The sequence below is a fragment of the Phoxinus phoxinus genome (assembly GCF_949152265.1).
Source record: "Phoxinus phoxinus genome assembly, chromosome: 6".
In the NCBI taxonomy this organism is placed as follows: Eukaryota; Metazoa; Chordata; class Actinopteri; order Cypriniformes; family Leuciscidae; genus Phoxinus; species Phoxinus phoxinus.
This window is the reverse complement of record NC_136881.1, coordinates 29,458,332-29,478,364: the sequence shown is the minus strand read 5'-3', so window position 1 is coordinate 29,478,364 and position 20,033 is coordinate 29,458,332. Positions and strand designations below refer to the sequence as shown.

The window sequence follows — 20,033 nt, the reverse complement described above, 5'->3', positions numbered from 1 at the left end:
GTTATTTTAATCTATAAAATGACAATACTTGTCCGCTAGAGCTGGTTTTCAAGGGAGTTTTTATGAGAGCATTTTATTCTTACCATATTAAAATCCTTTGCGTAATTAATAACCTAATACGTTAATTTAAGTTAATTTAATTTATTCTAAATATTATTTCAGCATCAACTAATATTTTATTTGAAAATGTGTAATTTATCAAATTATACCATTGCATAACTAAATTTACTTATAACTAATTGCAACAATTTAAGTTAGGAAATATAAACAAATGATACAAGTTTAAAAAGCTGAACTATTTAAATTTCCTTATTGACCGTCCTTCTGGTTTTTATTTTTCATTTTCTTATTGTACTGCGGCGTCTACTAATAATTTACAACTCTTTAGTTTACATAAATACATTTTATATTTATTTATAGGCTATGTCTGTGTTCATATTGTGTTTTTATAATGTTGTTCTGTGTCAGTTTTTTCAGAACTCAGGGGATACAAAAAAATATCTGATCGTAGTCTCCACTATTTGAATTTCGGGGCATTTTTGTCACTATCGATAGCATTTGCGCCCTATGGCCCCAATTCATGTATGACTCCACTACAACTGATGTTTTTTTTGTCATCATATCATCTCATTATAAACAATATATTTGCTAACCGTAGCGGTAGCATAACGATGTGCTCGTATGGATCCATCTCGCTCTAAATGAAATCGAATCTCCAGTGTTCCATTAGAACTCTGGTCTGGACGCGCCCAGCTGATCCTGGATCCGCCCATCTCTCAGCAACGCCACCTCTCATTGGCTAAACCGTCTGAAAATGCAAACCGCGGCATTTTATGGGTTGATCCTGCGCATGCGCACATCTGATAGTTTTGTTTGAAGGAGTTCTCGTATCCAGAGAAGACTGGACTGAATTTGTCCGGAAAGAGTAGCTCTCTACGAGGTTGCCAACTAATATATTTTTAAAGGAACCTATGTGTGAAAAGCAGCTATTTTTAAGACGCGGTTCTTCTCGAAAAGGCGCATAGCTGCTTGATGCATTACTATCATCATGTTAGGGCATTATCCAAACGTGGAAAAATCGCAGCTTGTCAACTACGTGGAGGATTATTTGGAATGTGTCGAATCGCTGCCTTTGGATATACAGAGGAATGTTTCATTGTTACGAGAGATCGACACCAAGTATCAAGGTAAGCGAAACATTTGTGAAAGGTGCCAGTGCGGTATGATGTATATTTATGCACATTTTAACGTTACATCGTGTGCACTTCACCCTGTGTGTAGACCGGCTTCGTTTAATTTCTTTACAGTAACATAAAATACATTTTATTAAACATTTAATCGGTGATTCCAATGCTGTCCACGCCCGTTGTGTTTTAGTTGTATTTTGTCTTTAGCACATTCAACTATGTTTGTTCCAGCAACACTATCCTACCACCAGTGATCAGCCATTTTGACTAGTGCATACTCTGTACTGTTGTTTGGCAGTGCTCCTTCTTAACGCATCGCTTTAGTTGCCATAGTATCGACGTAATGGTGCTTTCAGCGGCGTGTGTTTTGTTCGCATGTTGCCGTAACATCTACAGCTCGATGCCGACGCCTTGCAAAGCCTTCGAGTTTTTACTTTACAGTTTGCAAATGAAGGTTACCGAGCAAAATCATTTATATGCAACGGGAAACGATTCATTCACGTTGCAAAGCACCGTGTAGTTCCTCATATTTGGATAAAACCGTGGTGCACGTACTGTGTGCTTGGGCAGTAGACTGGTTGTATGTTTTTGTTCCACAGCGGTAGATTAGCACTAGAACAACCCTGGCATACATGCATCGCGAATACCAAACAATCGACTGTATTATGTGGAAGCCCATTTCCGCTACATAAGAAAAATAAACATGCTTTTGTTAATCATAATTATGACATAAAAAGTCTAAATTCGGAAATACTATGACGTTGAAAGTCCTAAAAGTCTAAGTAATGACAAACTGTCTTGGTCATCATTTAGATATTTTTTTTTAAATAGTATGTTAGTTTGTCAATTTCTCATAATTATTTTTTTTTTGTCATATTTTATAAAATGACATGAAGTACCGTCCCATTTTACTTAACATACACATCATTGTAAGACTATGACTAAAACTGATGAATATACAGTATAAGGATATTAAATGGCAGTCCCAAAATAGTTTTTGTTAATAAAGTTTGTAAGTTGGTATGAGGCACTACAGTCATTTATAAATAGACAAAATTTGGGATTTGGGATTATGGAAACGACAGTTACCATGACCAAACACAAATAACATGACCTGTTCGTGAAACATATGGAAATTAATAGAATGAACATCATACCTACATGCAAATCCGTCCCAGCTAACACACAAAGTAGGCTACCAGTTATGTAATTTATTGATACTTTTTGGTAATTTCATGACTTACTAATTGACATAACTACGACGTTGCATGCATGTCATTTCTATTGAGCTTTATTTATTAAAAAGTGATTTAAAGGAAAGTTCAAATTTCTGAGGTGAGAAACTTTTTATTTAGAAAATAAGCTTTGAGTAATGACACTGACATATAGCCTGACAGTATCTTATCTGACCGTGGATACTGAATCAGGACAACGCTATTTTCTCAGGCACTCTTTACTTAAACTGCGTCTGACAGAAGTATCAATAGCTTTCACGCACGATTTCAAAATAAAAGTCTTGCTTAAGAAAAACATTGAATTACGTTTGTTGTTTCTTTGACTGCACCCTCCGTGACCCACTCAGAAGAACCACTAGTTGAGCAAAGTTGTTTTATGTCACAATTAAGATTTACCAAAGCATGATTTTTTCTTTTCTTCTTTTTTGATGGAAATGGGCTTCCATAGTAGTATGATAAAGAATGGCTTTGTAAAATGCATGCAGTGTGCACAAGCCACCTCACTTAATCTTTCTCTTTTTTTCCCCCTGTGCCACTCAGAGGTCCTCAAGGAGGTGGATGAGATCTATGATAAGTACAAAAAGGAGACTGACAGTGGGCAGCGCAAGCGGCTGCAGATTCAGTTGCAGCGGGCGCTCATCAGCAGTCAGGAGCTGGGAGATGAGAAAATCCATGTGGTCACCCAGATGATGGAGGTGGTGGAAAACCGCTCGCGTCAGATCGAGGCCCACTCGCCCTGCTTCTTGGAGCCGGCAGAAACCGAGCGACCAGTGGAGAAGGTGAGGCTTGACCCCGCAAGCACCTCCGCGAATGTTCTACCGGAGCGCTCTTCGACGCGGCGACCCAGACGTCAGCGCAACAGCGAGAGTCGTGAAACTTGTGCCAATGGTGCCATGGAGGACCTGGGAGAAGAGCCTCCGCAGCAGCCCCGTGAGAAAAAGTCCAAGTCGGCCAAGAAGAAGAAGCGCTCCAAGGCCAAGCAAGAGCGAGAGGCATCGCCGGTGGAGTTCACCATCGATCCCAACGAGCCCACCTACTGCCTCTGTGAACAGGTGTCCTATGGGGAGATGATTGGTTGCGACAATGAGCAATGTCCTATTGAGTGGTTCCATTTTTCCTGTGTTGGACTCACCTACAAGCCCAAGGGTAAATGGTATTGCCCCAAATGCAGGGGTGACAGTGAAAAGACTATGGAAAAAAGTGCAGATAGGGCCAAGAAGGATAGGAGGTCCAGGTAGTGCCTTACAGATGATTGTCTAAGTGAAAATATGGCGATTTTTGTTGTGTTTAACTTATGTTAAAAGGTTCTCCTCATGCACTTAGCTGAAAAGTTTCCAAACAGGTGCTGTTGTTACTTTTGCATTAGGTTGGAAAATGACCAGCAGATGTTATTAACCCTGGAAACACAGATGTTTAAGATACTGCCACTAATGTCCCTAAGACAATGAAGAGTTCTTTTCTAAGCCTTTTTTCCTCTAATTGTTGATTTTTAGAAAGCCTCAAGACTTTATATATGTTGGAGGTCACCCGGTCCAGGGTAACACTTGTTGTTAAAAAGAGGAGTGTGATCAATGCACAGGGTTTGATGAACATTATTATCAACACCTTTCTTTTGCATTTCTTCTTCTTTTGTTCCACATTTTAGAAAATATATATGAAAACACACCTCTGAAATGTCTTCCAGTGAGAGAACGAATTCATTTTCTTTGTTACTGTTTTTGGAGTGATGTTTTTTGTTAAATTCTCTCTTTTTTAAGTTTCCTCTATTTAAATAAATCAGTGCTTGTTATGTCTCTAATCTGCTTATTTTTGTCACATTGATAATATAAATAAATTCAGATATACAGACAATATGGTCTGCATATCAAGAAGTTGATAAAATCATTTGATATAAAGGCTTGTTCATAAAATATCTAAATATAAATTCATACGTATACATTTATTTACGAAAACCAAAATTTTTTATAATAAATACAAAATTTGACTAATAGTGAATGGGAAGTGTGCAGCTACAGGAGCTTTTTAACCATTATATGAAAGCATCACAGCAGCTGGAACCCAGACAGAGTGATTCATTTGAAGAGGAATTTAACATTTTATTTGTGTTATTTCATTGTTTTGTTTTTACTATTCTTCTTAAATGTGGAAAATCGTATGAATAAAGAGTGAGTATGGTGTGTCAAAGTTTTTGACTTGTATAAGAGCAGTGTTGGGTGTAACTTATTACTAAGTAATTATTACTATAATTTAATTACTTTTCCCAAAAAGTAAAGGGGTAACTCTTATTTTTTTCTGTAATTTCATTATAGTTGCTGGACTTGCTTCTGGTGTTATTTCATTAAATACTAGACTATAGAGCAATTCTATATAAAACAGTGGATTTAACATCAATATTTAACGTCTAATGTCAAAAATGTATGTTTTTAAACCTCCCTTTAAAAACTTTGTTAATTTTACTAATATTTTATGCAATTTTATATTGTTTATTTAAAAGAATTAAAGGAGCAGTTTCATGTCTATCCTATGGTTCAACTGGTGGTTGATATGGGATTTAGAAAATTAAAAAAATTCGTAATGCAATACTTTTTAGATGGTAATTAGTACAGTAATCCATGTTGAAGATGTAATTAGCAAGTAATTAATTACTTTTTTTAGTTACTTACCCAACATGAAGAGACAATAATATTACGCTAATGGAAGAATTTGGTTCTCATTTCTTATGTTCTTTATCTTTCAATTTAGATGTGAAAGTCCAATTAAATAATTTAAAAAGGAGCTGTTGGTAAAGAAAATATTAATGAAAAGGTCCTTGCAACTACAAGTTTTTGCTGTGCTGATGAGGTAAGTTAATGTTTGTTTGTTTTTTGGAGGTTTATGATGAGGTGTTGGTAGAAATATTTAAGTGATTGGGATTTAGTCTGAACAGTTTTGAGAAAATCGACTAAAAAAGATGTATGTGCAGCAGACATGTATATAAAAACCATTCATAATTTTAATAGAAGCATTGTATGAAACTGCCCCCAGAAAAAAATAGATAGAAGCAAATCGTAGACTACATCAAATCATGCAATTCAGTTTTTTTTTTGTAGAGTATAAATAAAAGTCCGGCCAGCAGATGTCACTATAAACGCATCATTGGTTCTCAGCTTGTTTTGTTTCAGAGCCCTTTTTTAAAAGTTCAAAACAACAAAAATGCTTTAAAATAACAGCTAATTTTACAGTAATGTATAAAAAAAGAGATCACATTTTGTTAGAAGACACTTAAAATGCGGTTTTATAGTAGCCTACAACCTGCATATTTATTTCAACAAAGCATTGTACTGTTTGGTTACCTGCAGCTCATTAAGCTTTACAAATGGTGATCATTAGTTGTGAATGGATATTTATTCTGGGTTACACAGTAATCATGGTTACTCTATAACTCAGGATTTGTTAAGTTAGCTTTTCAAAATCTATGAATTCAGCTGTCCGTTAATAAGTAATCCTGATTACTAAAATACCTTCTAATGTGAAATGCAACACAGTTTCAATACTGAAGTTGTGGGAGTGTGTAAATAAATGCCTTTTTATCTAAACAATTGCAACTCTGGGTCAGGATTTTAAAAGATTCAGTCTTGTTCTTTCTAGTGATACTCAAATAACTAAACAAGAGGAAACATCCTGGGAACTTGGGATTCGGAGCCGAAAGCTGACACCAATGCCTGTGCCCTTGCTCTCTGTGTTCAAGATAATTGATCAAGGCCTTAGAGAAAAGAAGCTCACACAAATGCAAACAAGACCAAATTCTTTTCAGATAACAGTCCGCAAACTCAAACTGCCTAGCAAGGAAAGAAAAAATAAATCAATAATAGTTTTTTTAAAATAGGCCTACATGAATAAAATATTCTAAAGTACAAAATGTCATAAATACGATCAAACTAAAACTATGGAAAGCTCTTTTTGTAAAAAAAAATTAAGAACCAACAATGATGTTGAAGAATTACAAAACTTCCAGAGTTTTTTAGTTTTCAATTAGGCCTAAATTAAGAATTTAATTATAGCCTACATTCCAGATATAAAAATGAATTAATTATAAAGATGACTGTTATATGACTGGGTTAATTAATGTGCTAATATCTGAGAAAAAAAAATAGGTATCACATTCACCACCTTGTGATTGGGGCATTTTTTAATCAGCCCATAAATCAGTTGAAATTTAACATTATGCCTGTATTCAGAACTGCGCGCGCGCACACACACACACACACACACACACACACACACACACACACACACAAAGGACACAAACATAGCATATCCTCTCATGCACTCTTTCAAGTCCACCCCATCGTTTTGTAAAGTGTTAAAAGTTCATTGAGCTAATCTGTGACCGCCAGGCGCCAGCTCTCGTTCTGCTTTCCCCATGTTCACCTGTTGCGAGGCTCGTGCACTACACTCGCGATGTTTTGAAGGCCGCCTGTAGGTGGAGTCAGGAAAACATCTGGTGATCCGCGCGCTCTCTGTCGACACGTCCAATCTAATCCGCCGCACCGGACAGACACCAAACGCACGGCGTCAGGGACAAGAGCCCGACGCCTCCGAGACGAGTTAACGGCTGCGAGCGTGACACCAGAGAGCCCACGGTCTATATGAACGCCCCAAATAGTGTATAGACAGACTGGGAGGCAACCTCAGAGTGCACCAAATGAAGACATGAATAAGAAGGAATGAAGTCATCTCCTGCGCTCTATGGCCAGCAAACATCACCGATGAATGCAGTGATCGATCAACCCGCCGCTCAAGAGGCCTCGATGGTTGAGGAATCGGTCTCGCTTGCTTTCGGCCGAATGCGCAGAATGTCGCGGGAGAGGTGTGGAAAGAGGCAGGTTGAGATCTATTAGTACAGACAGTCCCATTGATCATTCAGCTCAGCTGCTTTGCCCATCAGTGCAGTGCCTGGTTTAATATTGCCCAACGGACTGCTGGCATCGGGCTATGGGCGCACCGCACGGAACGCGGCGTTGCAAGCGTTTGTTTGATGAATAAATGACATTTGCGTCTCTCGCGCGTATCATGCCGGTGGACCCTCCGCCGTCACGCGCAGCGCTTCGGCTCCTGGAAATAAACTGAAATACGGTGCAATGTGTTCGTTTTGGAAATTCAATAAGGTGCGCAATAAAACCCCGTGTGAGTGCCGGACAGCATCGGACAGGGTCGCAATCCACGCCGTGGCCTGTGTGTGAAACGCACCGGAGAATGGAGAAGTTCCTGCAGATAGCGCCCCATTCCTTGGCCATAGTGCTGTCACGGGTCAGCACGGAAGATGAAGCTGCCGCCGCGGTCACGGAGAAGCTTCAGCACCATCACACCGGCTATGAGATATTCGCCGACTTCAAAGCGGAGAACATGCAGCACTTCTGGAATAAGAAAGTCACAGACGCCATATCCGAGACCTTCTTCTTGGGCTGGATAGATGAACATGTTCTGCTCATTCAAGGCAAGGAGGATCATTTGGAGGTCCTGAGGGAAGGATGGACACGGAGGGCCCTCAAACCACCGCGGGGCTTCGAGATCAAGTGTATAGGTAAGCCTGACCAAATGGCATCACACGGGGACCCTTGCTGCACAGCCAGGGGAACGAAGCAGACAAGTTTTTGTTTGTTTGTTGAGAAATTGTGTGGGCGAACCTACCAGTGTTTTGCAGTAAAGTATTTCAACACGGTGATGTGTAGTTGCAAAGGTTTGAGAAGTATCCTAAATTCATCTCCATATTGAACATGCTAGTAAGGTGCACTTGCAAATTCAAACTGCAGTGTGTATTGACTTGAGAATCCCCACCATGCACAACTGTCATGTGAGGTTTATTTATCTGCTTAATGATCTTGTAAACATGCAACTTTAAGAAGAATGTGAAAATGATAAGGTAAAAGTTACCTTACCATGTATGATCAAACGGTATTATTTAAAAGGCAATGCATTTTACTGTAAAAAGTGCTTTAGAAGTTAAAAAAGTATGAAATGCCATATCATTTATGAAGAAAAGTTATAATCATTAAGGCTCATTTATAGTTATATTTTTTTATTTATACTTTTATATTGAGATACAATAAGTAAAAAGTAATCAATACTTTCCCAGAAATCCTTAAGTGAACCATCACATTAATTTTTTTTTTATTAAAATAATGTACATTAGTGTGTTTTGTGTTGCATTTTATTATGTTCATAGTATTATTGAAGGGACCTTCTGGTATTTTGTCTCTGTGTCAGTTATGCTCTGCTCTGTGTTTAAGTTACAATTGAGTATAAATGAGGCAACTTTAAATAGCTGAAATAGGCTGCATATTAACATCATATTATTAAATGACATATACAGTAAGGAAATATAAATTATGCAGTAACCTGGTATTTTTGAAATATGTAGCGGTATTTTGTGTGGGAAAAGTTGCCAGTTAGTTGACAGCTGCCAGTTTGCTGCGTACATAGATTTACGTATCCTTTAATCATTGTCAAGTCAGAAAAAAAACCTCTCCTTTTTTAAATCTGACAATCTTGGACAAATAAATTTGACAACTGGAATTTACAGTGAGATTTATTGTAAAACTAGGCTTTATAAAGTCTTTAAACCTGCTTTTAATGAGGTCAATGACCTAATGCTTTCCAATGCTAAAACATGATGAGGATTTTCTTGTTGCATAAACAACATGAACAAGGACACTTGTTGCAATTACTTTCAAACCCCTTGTTCTGAAGGGGTCACCCATTCTTTGCTTTAACACTCCCATAAATCTTGACGTCTACTTGAAGGAGAAATGTATGTGATTTTTCAGATCTTTCGATCTAATGGACAAAATATGCTCGCGCAATTTACATACGCGCACAAAGATGACGGAAAAAACAGAGAGCATCAGCTTTCGTTTCTGCTCTGATAGCCGCAAGATGACGTTGAATGCCTGTGACTGTGAGTGTGTGTTAGAAATCAGGAATGGTGAGAGAACATTGTTGTCTTAAGATGAAAAACGTAAAAAGCACAAAGTTTAAATCCCTTCTGGCTAGCACGCTTCCCATAATGTTTCCGCATTAAGTCAGTAAACGGAGAGTAGGCAGTCTTTTGCGGCTGTTCGAACACATCTACATTACGAAAGCAATCCGGTCAAATGCGTTTTCGACTACCTCTGGAAGTGGTCAAAAGTGGACAAGCTCAAAAAGTTTTCCCCCGTTTACACCATTTAGCATCGTCCACTTGGGATCCGGTCAACTAAAACGCATCTTGACACCAGGTGTAAACAGGGCCGAATTCAATTGTAATTTAGATTTGTTATGATGCAACTAAACTCTTTTTTTGGACCGGGCTTGAGGAATCCTGTCTTACACACGATCGGTCTGCACAGCGCTGCTTCAAGTTGAACACACCTTAAATCTGTAGTCTTAGCTCTCCGAAAAGAGTTTACACGTTGTAATTACACATTCTACAAGCACGTGAAGGCTTAGTTCAGAATCGTTATGGTAATCACGACATGGCATGAATGTACCTATATTCCACCTGAAGTTTTCTGGACTCTTTGTATGTCTCCAAGGCTGTGTTAACAAAATATAGTTTCAAGGGTGAGATTGTGAGGGATTGGGCCTCCAGTCACACATAATGCAAACATAAAACAAACCATATTACTGCACTCGGCTCAAAGGGGATTTCTTCTCATTCCACCGCCTGGTACTGAATAATTTGTTTTGGAATGTGGTGATATGTCTAGTATTTGCAGATTTGAGTTTAGACTTTTTGACTTGAATGGGCTAATCTAAATTCCAACTGATAAAATAATTGATTCATCATTTCGAATGTTTACAATGGTTTGGACTGTGTATTTAGTTTAAAAGAAGCATTCTGGTTATTTTTTTCAGTTTGTGGTCTGATTTTATTACCTGAAAAGCCCTTAAATTCATCCATTTATTTACTAGATTTTTAAAAATCTGGGAAAAAATGATTGTGCACTGTTGATACTCTTTTTAAAAGAAAGGTTCTCTATTGGCATTGATGGAACCGTTACCATTCACGGAACCTTTCCACTGCACAAAAGGCTATTTGCTATTTGTTCTTCAGATTATTAAAATGTTCTTCACACTAAGAAAAAAAAATTGTGCATTTTTTTTTCTTTATTGATTTTGTGAAGATAGCATCTTTTGTAACAACTATTGCAAGTGAAAAGTTGCAAATTATTATGACAAATTATTGTCATGTGAAAAGATTATTGTTGATTATCATCCCTCATATTAACGATTGACATCCAAATAGACATGTCTTAACCATTTAACTTTCTTTAATTAACTTTCTATAGTTAGTGATTACACTTTCTTTTTTGGCTTGTCAGGTTGCAAAAATACACACAAACATGAGGTCTTATGTACCTAGTATAAGATTATGTACACAAATGATGCTTTAAAATCTGTTGGTATTTTCTCAATTATGGTTCTGGACCACCAAGTTCTTAGATTAAGCATGTTTTCTTTACACAGCAGCTTTATACATGAACCAACCCCTTTTTACAACCCCTATATACTGTAAAGTAAATAAGAAATTCTTCCTTGCTGGCATTTAACATGAATATTCTGTTCTTCAATAAACAAATTGTTGACAGGTTTATAGATATTCTATTCTTGAGTTGTTTTTCTTCCTCCCATGCAGTGAAACCGACGCAACAAAAGTGAAGACTCAAAAGTGAAAAATATATTTCCTTAGATCTTAACCCAGACATCACCCCTGCCAGCAAACACTGCCATCTAGACAGTTATAAAAGTTTCCATTAGTGCTAAAAATGTCTTGACATGGCACAGGTCCCCTAAGGTGTGTGATTATCACAAGCATGGCAAACAAGTAGTGTCAAGTAGAGTTCATAACTGTTTGTGTGAGTGGTGGGGAGGATGTTTGTGCTCAGTGATACATCTGACATTAACTCAACTTAAGGAAACTTTTTTCAGATCTTTGAACACTGTCTGGTAAAACTTAATTGCAGACATGAAGTTTGACTCAACCTTATTTCAAAGCTTTTGAAGTGAAACACCGTTACCGCTTATCGCTAAGCGATAAAAGTGCGTTTTTAATGGTGTTGTTCTGCATCTTGAAAATAGTGATAAATAGACAAATCCATTTCAACTTTTCGAGAATTTACCCGTGCATTTTTCCAACATAAACAAAATAAGAACAGTTTCTACAAAGTGTGAAAAACATAGCCTGCAATTATTTCTTCTAAATTATTAGAAATTCGAGATGTGTAACTCAAAGCCCCATATGTTCTTCTGGATGTCAGGATGAATTGGGTTGAAGATTTATACACTCTGGGTAAATTAGGATGGCTTCCTCTGATGTCTTTGTGTTACTTGGATGTCGCCCAGACACCGTGAGGTTTTAGATTTCACAAAACACTAACCACTCAGAGCCTTTTGGTAACCACACTCTTGAGGCGTCTGCAGAACAGCAATCATTTGTTGAAAAGTGAGAATCCCTCTTTAAACATGTTCAGTTTTTAGCATCTGACTAATGGAATATGGTCAACTGTCTATAGATCACGGGGCGGAAACATACAAGGACCGTGATAGTACAATGTCTCTGAAGGTTGTGTATACACATGGCAGGTCTGCTTTTGGTGCAGATGGGAAGGAAGGCTGGGGGACAGGAAAGGGAACTCTGTGGCAAGCCCTATAAGCCTTGTTTTCAATAGGAGGAAAGGGAGGAGTGCTGAAGAGAATGAAGGGAAATAGCCAATGGATCAGCAAATCGGCATCATGTAGAGATTTGTGGACAGCCTGGCTCAGTCGTCAACTTTTCAGACTAAAGTTTTTGTTGTTGTTGACAGTTAGTCCAAGAGTGTTATGGTTTCATTCTTGTTGTACCTGTTCTATAAATCATGAGGAATCCATTTCACTTTATCTTTTAAGTTAAGGAAGTCAATTCCAATGAAAATGAAATGTGCTTTGATCACATATTATTTACTTACCTTTGCCACTAAAAAAGTGCAATATTGATGTGTTGACAGCATCTAAACGTAAAAACAACCTTACAGATGTAGAAATGTTTACGGGTCCTTATTTAATATATGAATATTTAATTAATGGAATTAATCGGTTGATTATATTGCATTTATGATCAATGTAATTACAAATCTTTAGAATCTGTATGATTATGTTGTGTGAGGAGCAGATCCATTTCAAGTGTTTATTCAATGATCTTCATTTATTTTATTTTTTATTTATAGTTTATTTTGGTATGGACAGATACAGTGAACATTGGTTATCTTCTCGAAGTAAATCCCATGTCGGTATCATAGTGTTTATAGCCAAGGCTAATTCGCATCTTCACTACTTCAGTAATTACTAAAAATGTTTAAATCCCACACCTATTCAAAATTCAAAAGTTGCCACCTCAAGATAGGTTATTCTGACATAACCTATGAGAAGGTTTACATTAGTGATATCGAAAATAGTTTTTTATTTTTTATTTTTGGAATAAATTATCTGTTGCATTTCTTTATACTGTTTCGCCTGTTTTTTGTTTTTTATTTTGTTGAAAATTGGGTATGTTTAGGTTTACGGGATAGGATTAAGAAATCTAAAAATACAACATACCCGGAATGTATGTAACTATATAAATATATTTTTATGATATAGAAGGATTCGTAAATATTTTTAATTTGTCTAAATGCTGCTTACATTTGAGATGTTTTATATGTCTATTGTGTCCATATTGTATGTTTCAGTATCTACCCAAATGTACAAAAAAGTTTTTGTTTCCTACAAATGTCTGCCTAAACAGTGAGTCCAAGCTGTAGTGGAAGCAGGATAAACAGCAGACGGACTAACAATAGGAGTAAAACGTAGTTAAATGTCCATGGCTGTGTACCTGCCGCTCTGCACATCCCACTGAAGGATCCCAAAAGAGCTGTGATAATTTTACTCCAATATTAACCGTTTGTTTGGTGCTTTTCATTGCAAATATAATGAGTAATGTCTCAAATAAGCGCTGTATCTCATGTCAAGAGGATGTAAAAGCACAGCAACAAAGAAAACATCCTTGTTTAATAAAATAAATTGAAATATTATAATGTTAATGTAATAACAAAATACCAGGGAAAAATAAATTCCAGAATAAAAAATAATTAAATTGTGTCATTGACCTTCTGTGTGCCTCCACTTGCTCGTTGTTCCCCAGTTCCCGAGGGGTAAAGGTTTGTTAGATGTGTCATCAGGTGTGTTGATAACACCTGATCATCCACAGAGAGTAAATCATTGTGTGCATGTCTGTGTGGGAGAGGTCAGCAGTAAGTCATGTTGAGTTGTGCTCTCTGTGGTGTTTTACTGCATATTTGGCTAATGCCTGTGCAGGTTCACTTTTAACACCTCATTGTAAATCACTTCTGCCTCAACACCAAACCTGGCGCAAGTACAGATGCGCAAATTATCCATGGATGTTAAACTGCTGTTTACTTCTACACTAGTTTTTAAATTAGGTGCATAAAAAACACAAGGTGCACCCAGTAATGTTATTTTGTTGTGCATTGTTACATGACATTCGTCTTGGACTTACAGTGACATCTAGTGAGGTGGCTGCAGCTTTGTGCAAAAGTTTTCACTTACACATTGTCGAGACTTTTCTTTTATAGCGCTTTATACAATACAGATTGTTTCAAAGCAGCTTAACAGTGATAACAGGAAAATGATTCAATGATGCTAGCAGAGTTCAGTTCATCTACTTTATACAGCAGCTCTAAAAGAAAATAGTGTCATTGTTCAGCTGAAGCTAGTTCAGTGTTGATTCAGTTCTGTTGTAAAGATGATCAATTATATCAATTATCAATTATAAAATGTGTTCATTTCAGAAAAACAGGGATGTCATCATCCAGCTCAGTTCTCATCCAATAGTGTCAGTGCAGTCAAATCAATAATTTTTTTGAATATTAGTCTCCCCAATTGAGCAAGCCAGTGGTGACAGTGGCAAGGAACCCAAACTCCATCAGGTTACAGAATGGAGAAAAAACCTTGGGAGAAACCATCTCAGTTGGCTCAGTTCTTCTCTGGCCAATGAACGAACACGTTGTCATTATAATATGTTTAAAACGACTTCAAGCTTAGGTCTCGGGAACTTGGGAAAAGCCCGTATTCGGGTTGCCCGAAGTGCAACCGCACCATATGTCAGAGCACTTGCCCACATGGCTATGGCTCCGACCTTAGCTGCATTTTTTAAAGATTTTAAGGATAGCAAAAACTGAAAAAACATTAGTCAGAGAGATGAATAAAAAGGTAGTCAAATTTGTATTAGTAGCCTAGATATTAATTTTGAATGTCTCTTTCTGCTGTATTAAAAATATTATCAGTAATTTATGTTAATATATAATTAACGCTGAACAGTTTTGTTAATGTTTTTTTAATTGTTTTCTTTTTTACAAATAACCCCATTATACCGTAGATATCCATATATTCATGTGACGTGAATTTTGAAATGACACTACCTTTGTGGCAGAAAATATATTTGGCTTTAGTTTATGGCCATATACACAAATCTCACATCATGTTGAGAAATGTTGCTGTCACATTTTCTGTGGTTGATTTACATTTTGAATGTAATAAAATTTAGGGTTCAGGTTATAATATAGTTAAATTACACAGGCTCACAATTTAAATTACAATTACAGTGAAATGAAGTGAATTTACTTCTTTCATGTTTACTTCTTTCATTCCTCCCATTAAAAGAGTAGGAAGCACAATTTAAAAAAATGCTAACTATCAGATTGTGCTACAACCAGCATCATATTCATGTGCTTTGAGGCTTTATTAACGTCTATTCCTATACCTCTGGCCTTAGTCTCGCATAGCCAGACCTTCAGCTGGAGGAAGGTCTGGAATTCATAGCAGCTTTCTTTGGCCAAGGCCCGCCCATAAGGCCGTTTGACCGACATGTCAAACAACCAATTACAGTTCGTTTCGTTCAGCGTCACGTTTCGGGGCGTGGAAATGTCCCCACAACAACAGACCGGCGTGCAACAAGTCTCCACTAAGTGCCTCAAACAAAACTCCTGGACATCTCTTAAAGAGTCTATGCCGTGAACCTCGCATACTTTCTACGTTTAGCTGATCTTGATAAATGCTCATTGTCACTCATGTAAACACAACAGTTTTTCTTCTGCAATCACACGTCTGCGCTTTGTTTCCCGGCGGACCGAAAATAAACGCGACACTCGCGCCCCCCGTAAATTCGATAAAATTCAACCAATCAGATGACGACTTCGACATTCTTGAAGTGTTTCCAGTTAAGTGTACCATATGCATCAGACGTTTAGCCAACGTCTAATCTGGCCTAAACCTAGCACTAAACCAAGCTAGCATTATTCGTCAGAACATTTCATCCAACTGTTGGATTAACAGTTTGATATTGATGACACTTAGCAGCATAAATTCGGCAAATAAACAAATAAACATTAACAGCCAAACAATATTAAGTTTTATAATTTGAAGTTTTGTTTTCATTCATTAACTATACATTTTAGCATGTCAATACATATCTGAGCTTGCACTTTGGGCAAATAGACTTTTGATGAATTTTCCGGTTGAAAGCCCAGCTGTGGCTTTGATCTTTGGCCTGTAAGGAGATCTGAGAGTGATCTCTCCTTTAGCCTGGAGCCTAACCTGCACTCTTCACCTTCTCCCGCTTCCCTCATGTGTCACCTTGGTAGAACTTTGCTGAGTGTCGTCTTGCTAATACCATTCTTGCACACTCTTATCAATCTTCTGTGTGTGTAGAGTCACTCCCAAGCGACCCTGGGAACTCTGAGAAGTTTCACACAAATCCATCTCAGTTCATTTCACAGGTGTTTGCTTTGTCTTGCTTTAGGGGCGCAGTCATTCTCTAAAGTTCCAGCCAACACAATATAAGTGCTAGTGCTTTGATAGTATTTTTTTTAGCCCATTCATGCTGTAAACTTCCTCCTTTTTAATTCTTTCTTCTTGCGTTCTTAAATAAATGTGTGTCCATGTGTAAAAAGCCATTTTACAGCCATGCCATTCAGTCAAACCTGTACTAGAAAGGACAGCCTGTGGAGATTCTACAACCTGGCAAGTTGCCACTTGAAAAGTTATTCTGACATTTATACTGACATGAGTGCTTTGAAAGGGGGAAATTAGAATTACTTGTGATAAAGACAATTGTCAGCAACACTTCTTTCAGGTTGAACTTGTTCCTCTGATTAATGCAAAGTCTTAAGGCTTTAATGGAGTGGTATACAAAAATATATATTTTTGTGTCATACTATTGCTTCATTAAATTCAATGATTTGGAGGGGTGTCCCAACACTTTTGCCAATATATTGTATGAATGCAACACGGACCAAAGACATCTAAACGAACCAAAAGGACATGCTCAAATTTTTCTCATCATAGTCGCGATGTTGCCCATTTGGTATAGGCATTGTCCTACAGCAGACCTTCGTCTGTGTGCGACCGAGGAATTGCTGCCGCTGTTTTGATTCCTTTACACATTTTCTAAGTTCTTTTCTGAGTTCTCAGCTGGTAAAAATATAATATGTACGTACGCACATAGAAGGGCCAAAAAGATGTTGTAATAATATGGTGCCAATAATTATGTCCAACGTGAACTAGAGATTTATTTTTATTTTTATGAAAGATTAAAAGGAAAAACAATGTAGATTTATTTTCACACCCACCTTTGCTCATATTTACAAAGGGTGTAAATTGGACAGTTCATCATGATACGATATGATATCCATCATCTCATCCAGCGATACGATATTTGGCGATACCTCAAAAATTCTGCGATACGATTTGATTCAGGGCTATATCGATCGATTTATCGATGTTTAGTTATTATGTGCCAAGTTTACACAACCAGTTACATTTGTATGAACTTTGCACACCCTCTCCCAATTCACCTTTGGCTAAGCCCCGCCCCCCTTAGTTACTGTTGCTACCTCCGACAACTTCAACTGGGCTCTGGTTTGGTATCAACATGGCTTATGCTGTGACGGCTCTTCCTGCTGAAATTTTATCAAACTTTTATAAAGCAGCAAATAAAGTGTCCGATAGAAGTAGGCAAAAGGGGTTGCAGTATGCGTTTGAAGGCTTTATTCAAGACAAACGGTGAAACGCAAGCAACAACAAGGCATCCAAATATAGGCAAAAGCGTAACGGTCACAGTCAAACAATGAACCACAGCATATCCTAATCGAGACGGAGGCTGTGACTCACAATATCAGGAGAAACACTGTCATGCAAAGCTGGGTAGGTCTCTATTCACTTCTATAATCGTTATTATTTACAAAGAAAACGGACTAACGTTACGCGAGTATAAAGTTGTATTTATTAGCAGCGTGTGCTAATGTATCAACAATTAGGGCAGAGAACCGAAATCATAACCTAAACCAGCATACAACTGTCTAACTAGTATAACTTCACAGTAAGGTTAAAAGCTAAATGTAGCACAAAAGTGTGTTGTTGATCCTTGAGGGGTTTCGCTGACTGAGGACGTCCACACAGTTTAATCCAAAGACGACACTTGTCAGTATTTAACTTCGGTTTTGGGAAGGGGAAAAAACGGACACCCCCCTCCAACCTCTCTGGGAAACGCGTATATGTGTTACAAATGCCCCAGGCACAACGTTTAACCATATTTTTTATAAAACGACGACGTAATAATAGCCTGCCGAGACCAAAAATATGAGCCTCCTGCGTTGAAGTCAATGGAGCGCCGTGAAAAAGTGTCGGACCCTCTGTGGGCGCTCGTTCTTGGCTGCGCTGTGATTGGTCAATCTACATTCTAGGGCGTGGCTTAGCCAAAGGCGAATTGGGGCATCTACAACAGAAGAGTTCATTTGCAAAAACTCCGTTCTTGTTCATGTTAAATCATGTTTTTTTATTGTGCATTCCAAGTAATATCAATCAAACTGCAGCTGTGGTTTTGATTAAGTATTAATAACAACAACAACACAAAATACAGGTAACTTACAAAACTAAAGTTCATTGAAAGTATTTTTTTTTATATTAAAAGTTTGTTATTTAGCAAAAGCAGATAACTCCAACAGTCGTTTTTGGCAAAAGCAAATATCTCCACATTTCATGTTTCAGAGTTAAACAAAACCAAGCAATTGCTATGACACAATAAAACACTTGGTTAATCTTTGTAACGTTAATCTCCTCCGCTGACATAGAAGCATGACAAATGTATTTATTGTTGTGATTACACGCAATAGGGAGCTTTTCCCTCACCACTGTAACATGCTTTATCAAGGTTGTAACCCCGAAGAAGATATTTCGGGTTCATCAAGTTCGTTTAAATGATCTATCCGCGATCACTTTTAATCAGCTTTGACCAAACTCCTCTCAGTTAGCGCGTCTTTTCAAAGTGACTAGCAGACTTGTCACCTGACCTGAATACTGCACACTGATTCGCTAAAACTGACTTATCGGGTTGTGTTCACTCACAAACAACAAGGGTGCTTGTCGGTTTCTGCAGTAAAACTTGAACTCGCGATGCAGTGGACAATAGGCTTTTGTGACAAAACGTGTTTAGGGTTCAGTCAATCTTGTCAGGCGTCTATTTCAGTTGAGGAGATTAAAGGGATGGTTCGGAGTAATTTCAACCTTGGGTCCTTTGCACCATGACCTCGAGCCAAACACCCCCCTCAGAAGCTTTTTTTCCCTTGGTCGAATATTTTTAAAGTTAGAGCTTATTTAGAGATATCAGCCGAATGGCTTAGTGCTGGAATGGAATGGTACCAAACTTATACAGTAGTACAAATAGGTTCTGTACTCATAAAACGAGGCATTGGAAAGTTGGAAGTACATCAGGAGTTTATTTAAATAACACTTGCCTGATGGCTTATGCTACTGCTAACCCGGACATCGAGGTCACTTCGGTGATTTGGGAAAAAAAACGTAAAAGTCCTGGCAGAAAGCGATGCATAAGGAGGATGTAGTGTAACGACGCCCAGTTCCAGGAATATACAAATATTTTGTTGATACCAGTTTGCATCAATTATTAGTTAACACTTAAGTTGTCAACACTTCGGAAAAAATAATAAAAAAAATGTGGATATAACAAAAAACTTTTTCAGCAACTTTTTTTTTCCGGTGATCGTGCAAGACTTTTACGGGCGTTTCTCAAATCACTGAAATTACCTTGACGTCCGGGTTAGCGGTAGCATAAGCCATCGGGCAAGTGTTATTTAAATAAACTCCTGATGTACGTACAAACTTTCCAATTTAAGTGCATAGACGGATGTTACTTGAGGACGTGTAGAGTGTCAAAATAAAGCTAACTCGTATCGATATTTTATCATAGTATCATCATTTATGCATAGTATCGTTAGAGGTTTGATCGATGCATCCATGTCAATGTATTGTTCCACCCCCAGGTGGCAATATTAGTGGAGGGCACTGTATACACGTCATAAAGCATTTTGATGTGTTGTATTTGTATGTTTAGTGTTAAAAATTACAGTGTGAATGCTATGCGAACCAGGACTAAATGTATCTTTTGGTCCGGAGTGTGGGACCAAAAGAACCCAGAGAACCGAACTAGTGTGAACACACCCTTAATGTCTTCTCTTGTTAGGGCCCAATATTATTCAAGAAACAA

The 20,033-nt window shown here is 37.7% G+C and overlaps 2 protein-coding genes across 2 annotated transcripts in view; both read left to right on the top strand.

Annotated features, from left to right (window-relative positions):
• Positions 1-709: 709 nt before the first annotated feature.
• ing2 (inhibitor of growth family, member 2) lies at positions 710-4,801 on the top strand. The gene is made up of 2 exons (XM_079616080.1): positions 710-1,187; positions 2,963-4,801. Exons 1-2 carry the CDS (start codon positions 1,049-1,051, stop codon positions 3,658-3,660), a joined length of 837 nt encoding a protein of 278 aa, XP_079472206.1. The 5' UTR covers positions 710-1,048; the 3' UTR covers positions 3,661-4,801.
• Positions 4,802-6,817: 2,016 nt separating this feature from the next.
• The window catches only part of stox2a (storkhead box 2a), a gene marked incomplete at its 5' end in the record, with an annotated part of 54,052 nt that continues 40,836 nt past the window's right edge, over positions 6,818-20,033 (top strand). The window contains one exon of the mRNA XM_079615703.1: positions 6,818-7,985. Coding sequence (XP_079471829.1) covers positions 7,658-7,985 — 328 coding nt within the window. The remainder of the gene's footprint in view (positions 7,986-20,033) is intronic.

Coding starts and splice junctions, on each gene's coding strand:
- ing2 (XM_079616080.1), top strand. CDS start 1,049: ATGTTAGGGCATTATCCAAACGTGGAAAAATCGCAGCTTGTCAACTAC. Junction 1,188..2,962: donor GATCGACACCAAGTATCAAG/GTAAGCGAAACA, acceptor TGTGCCACTCAG/AGGTCCTCAAGGAGGTGGAT.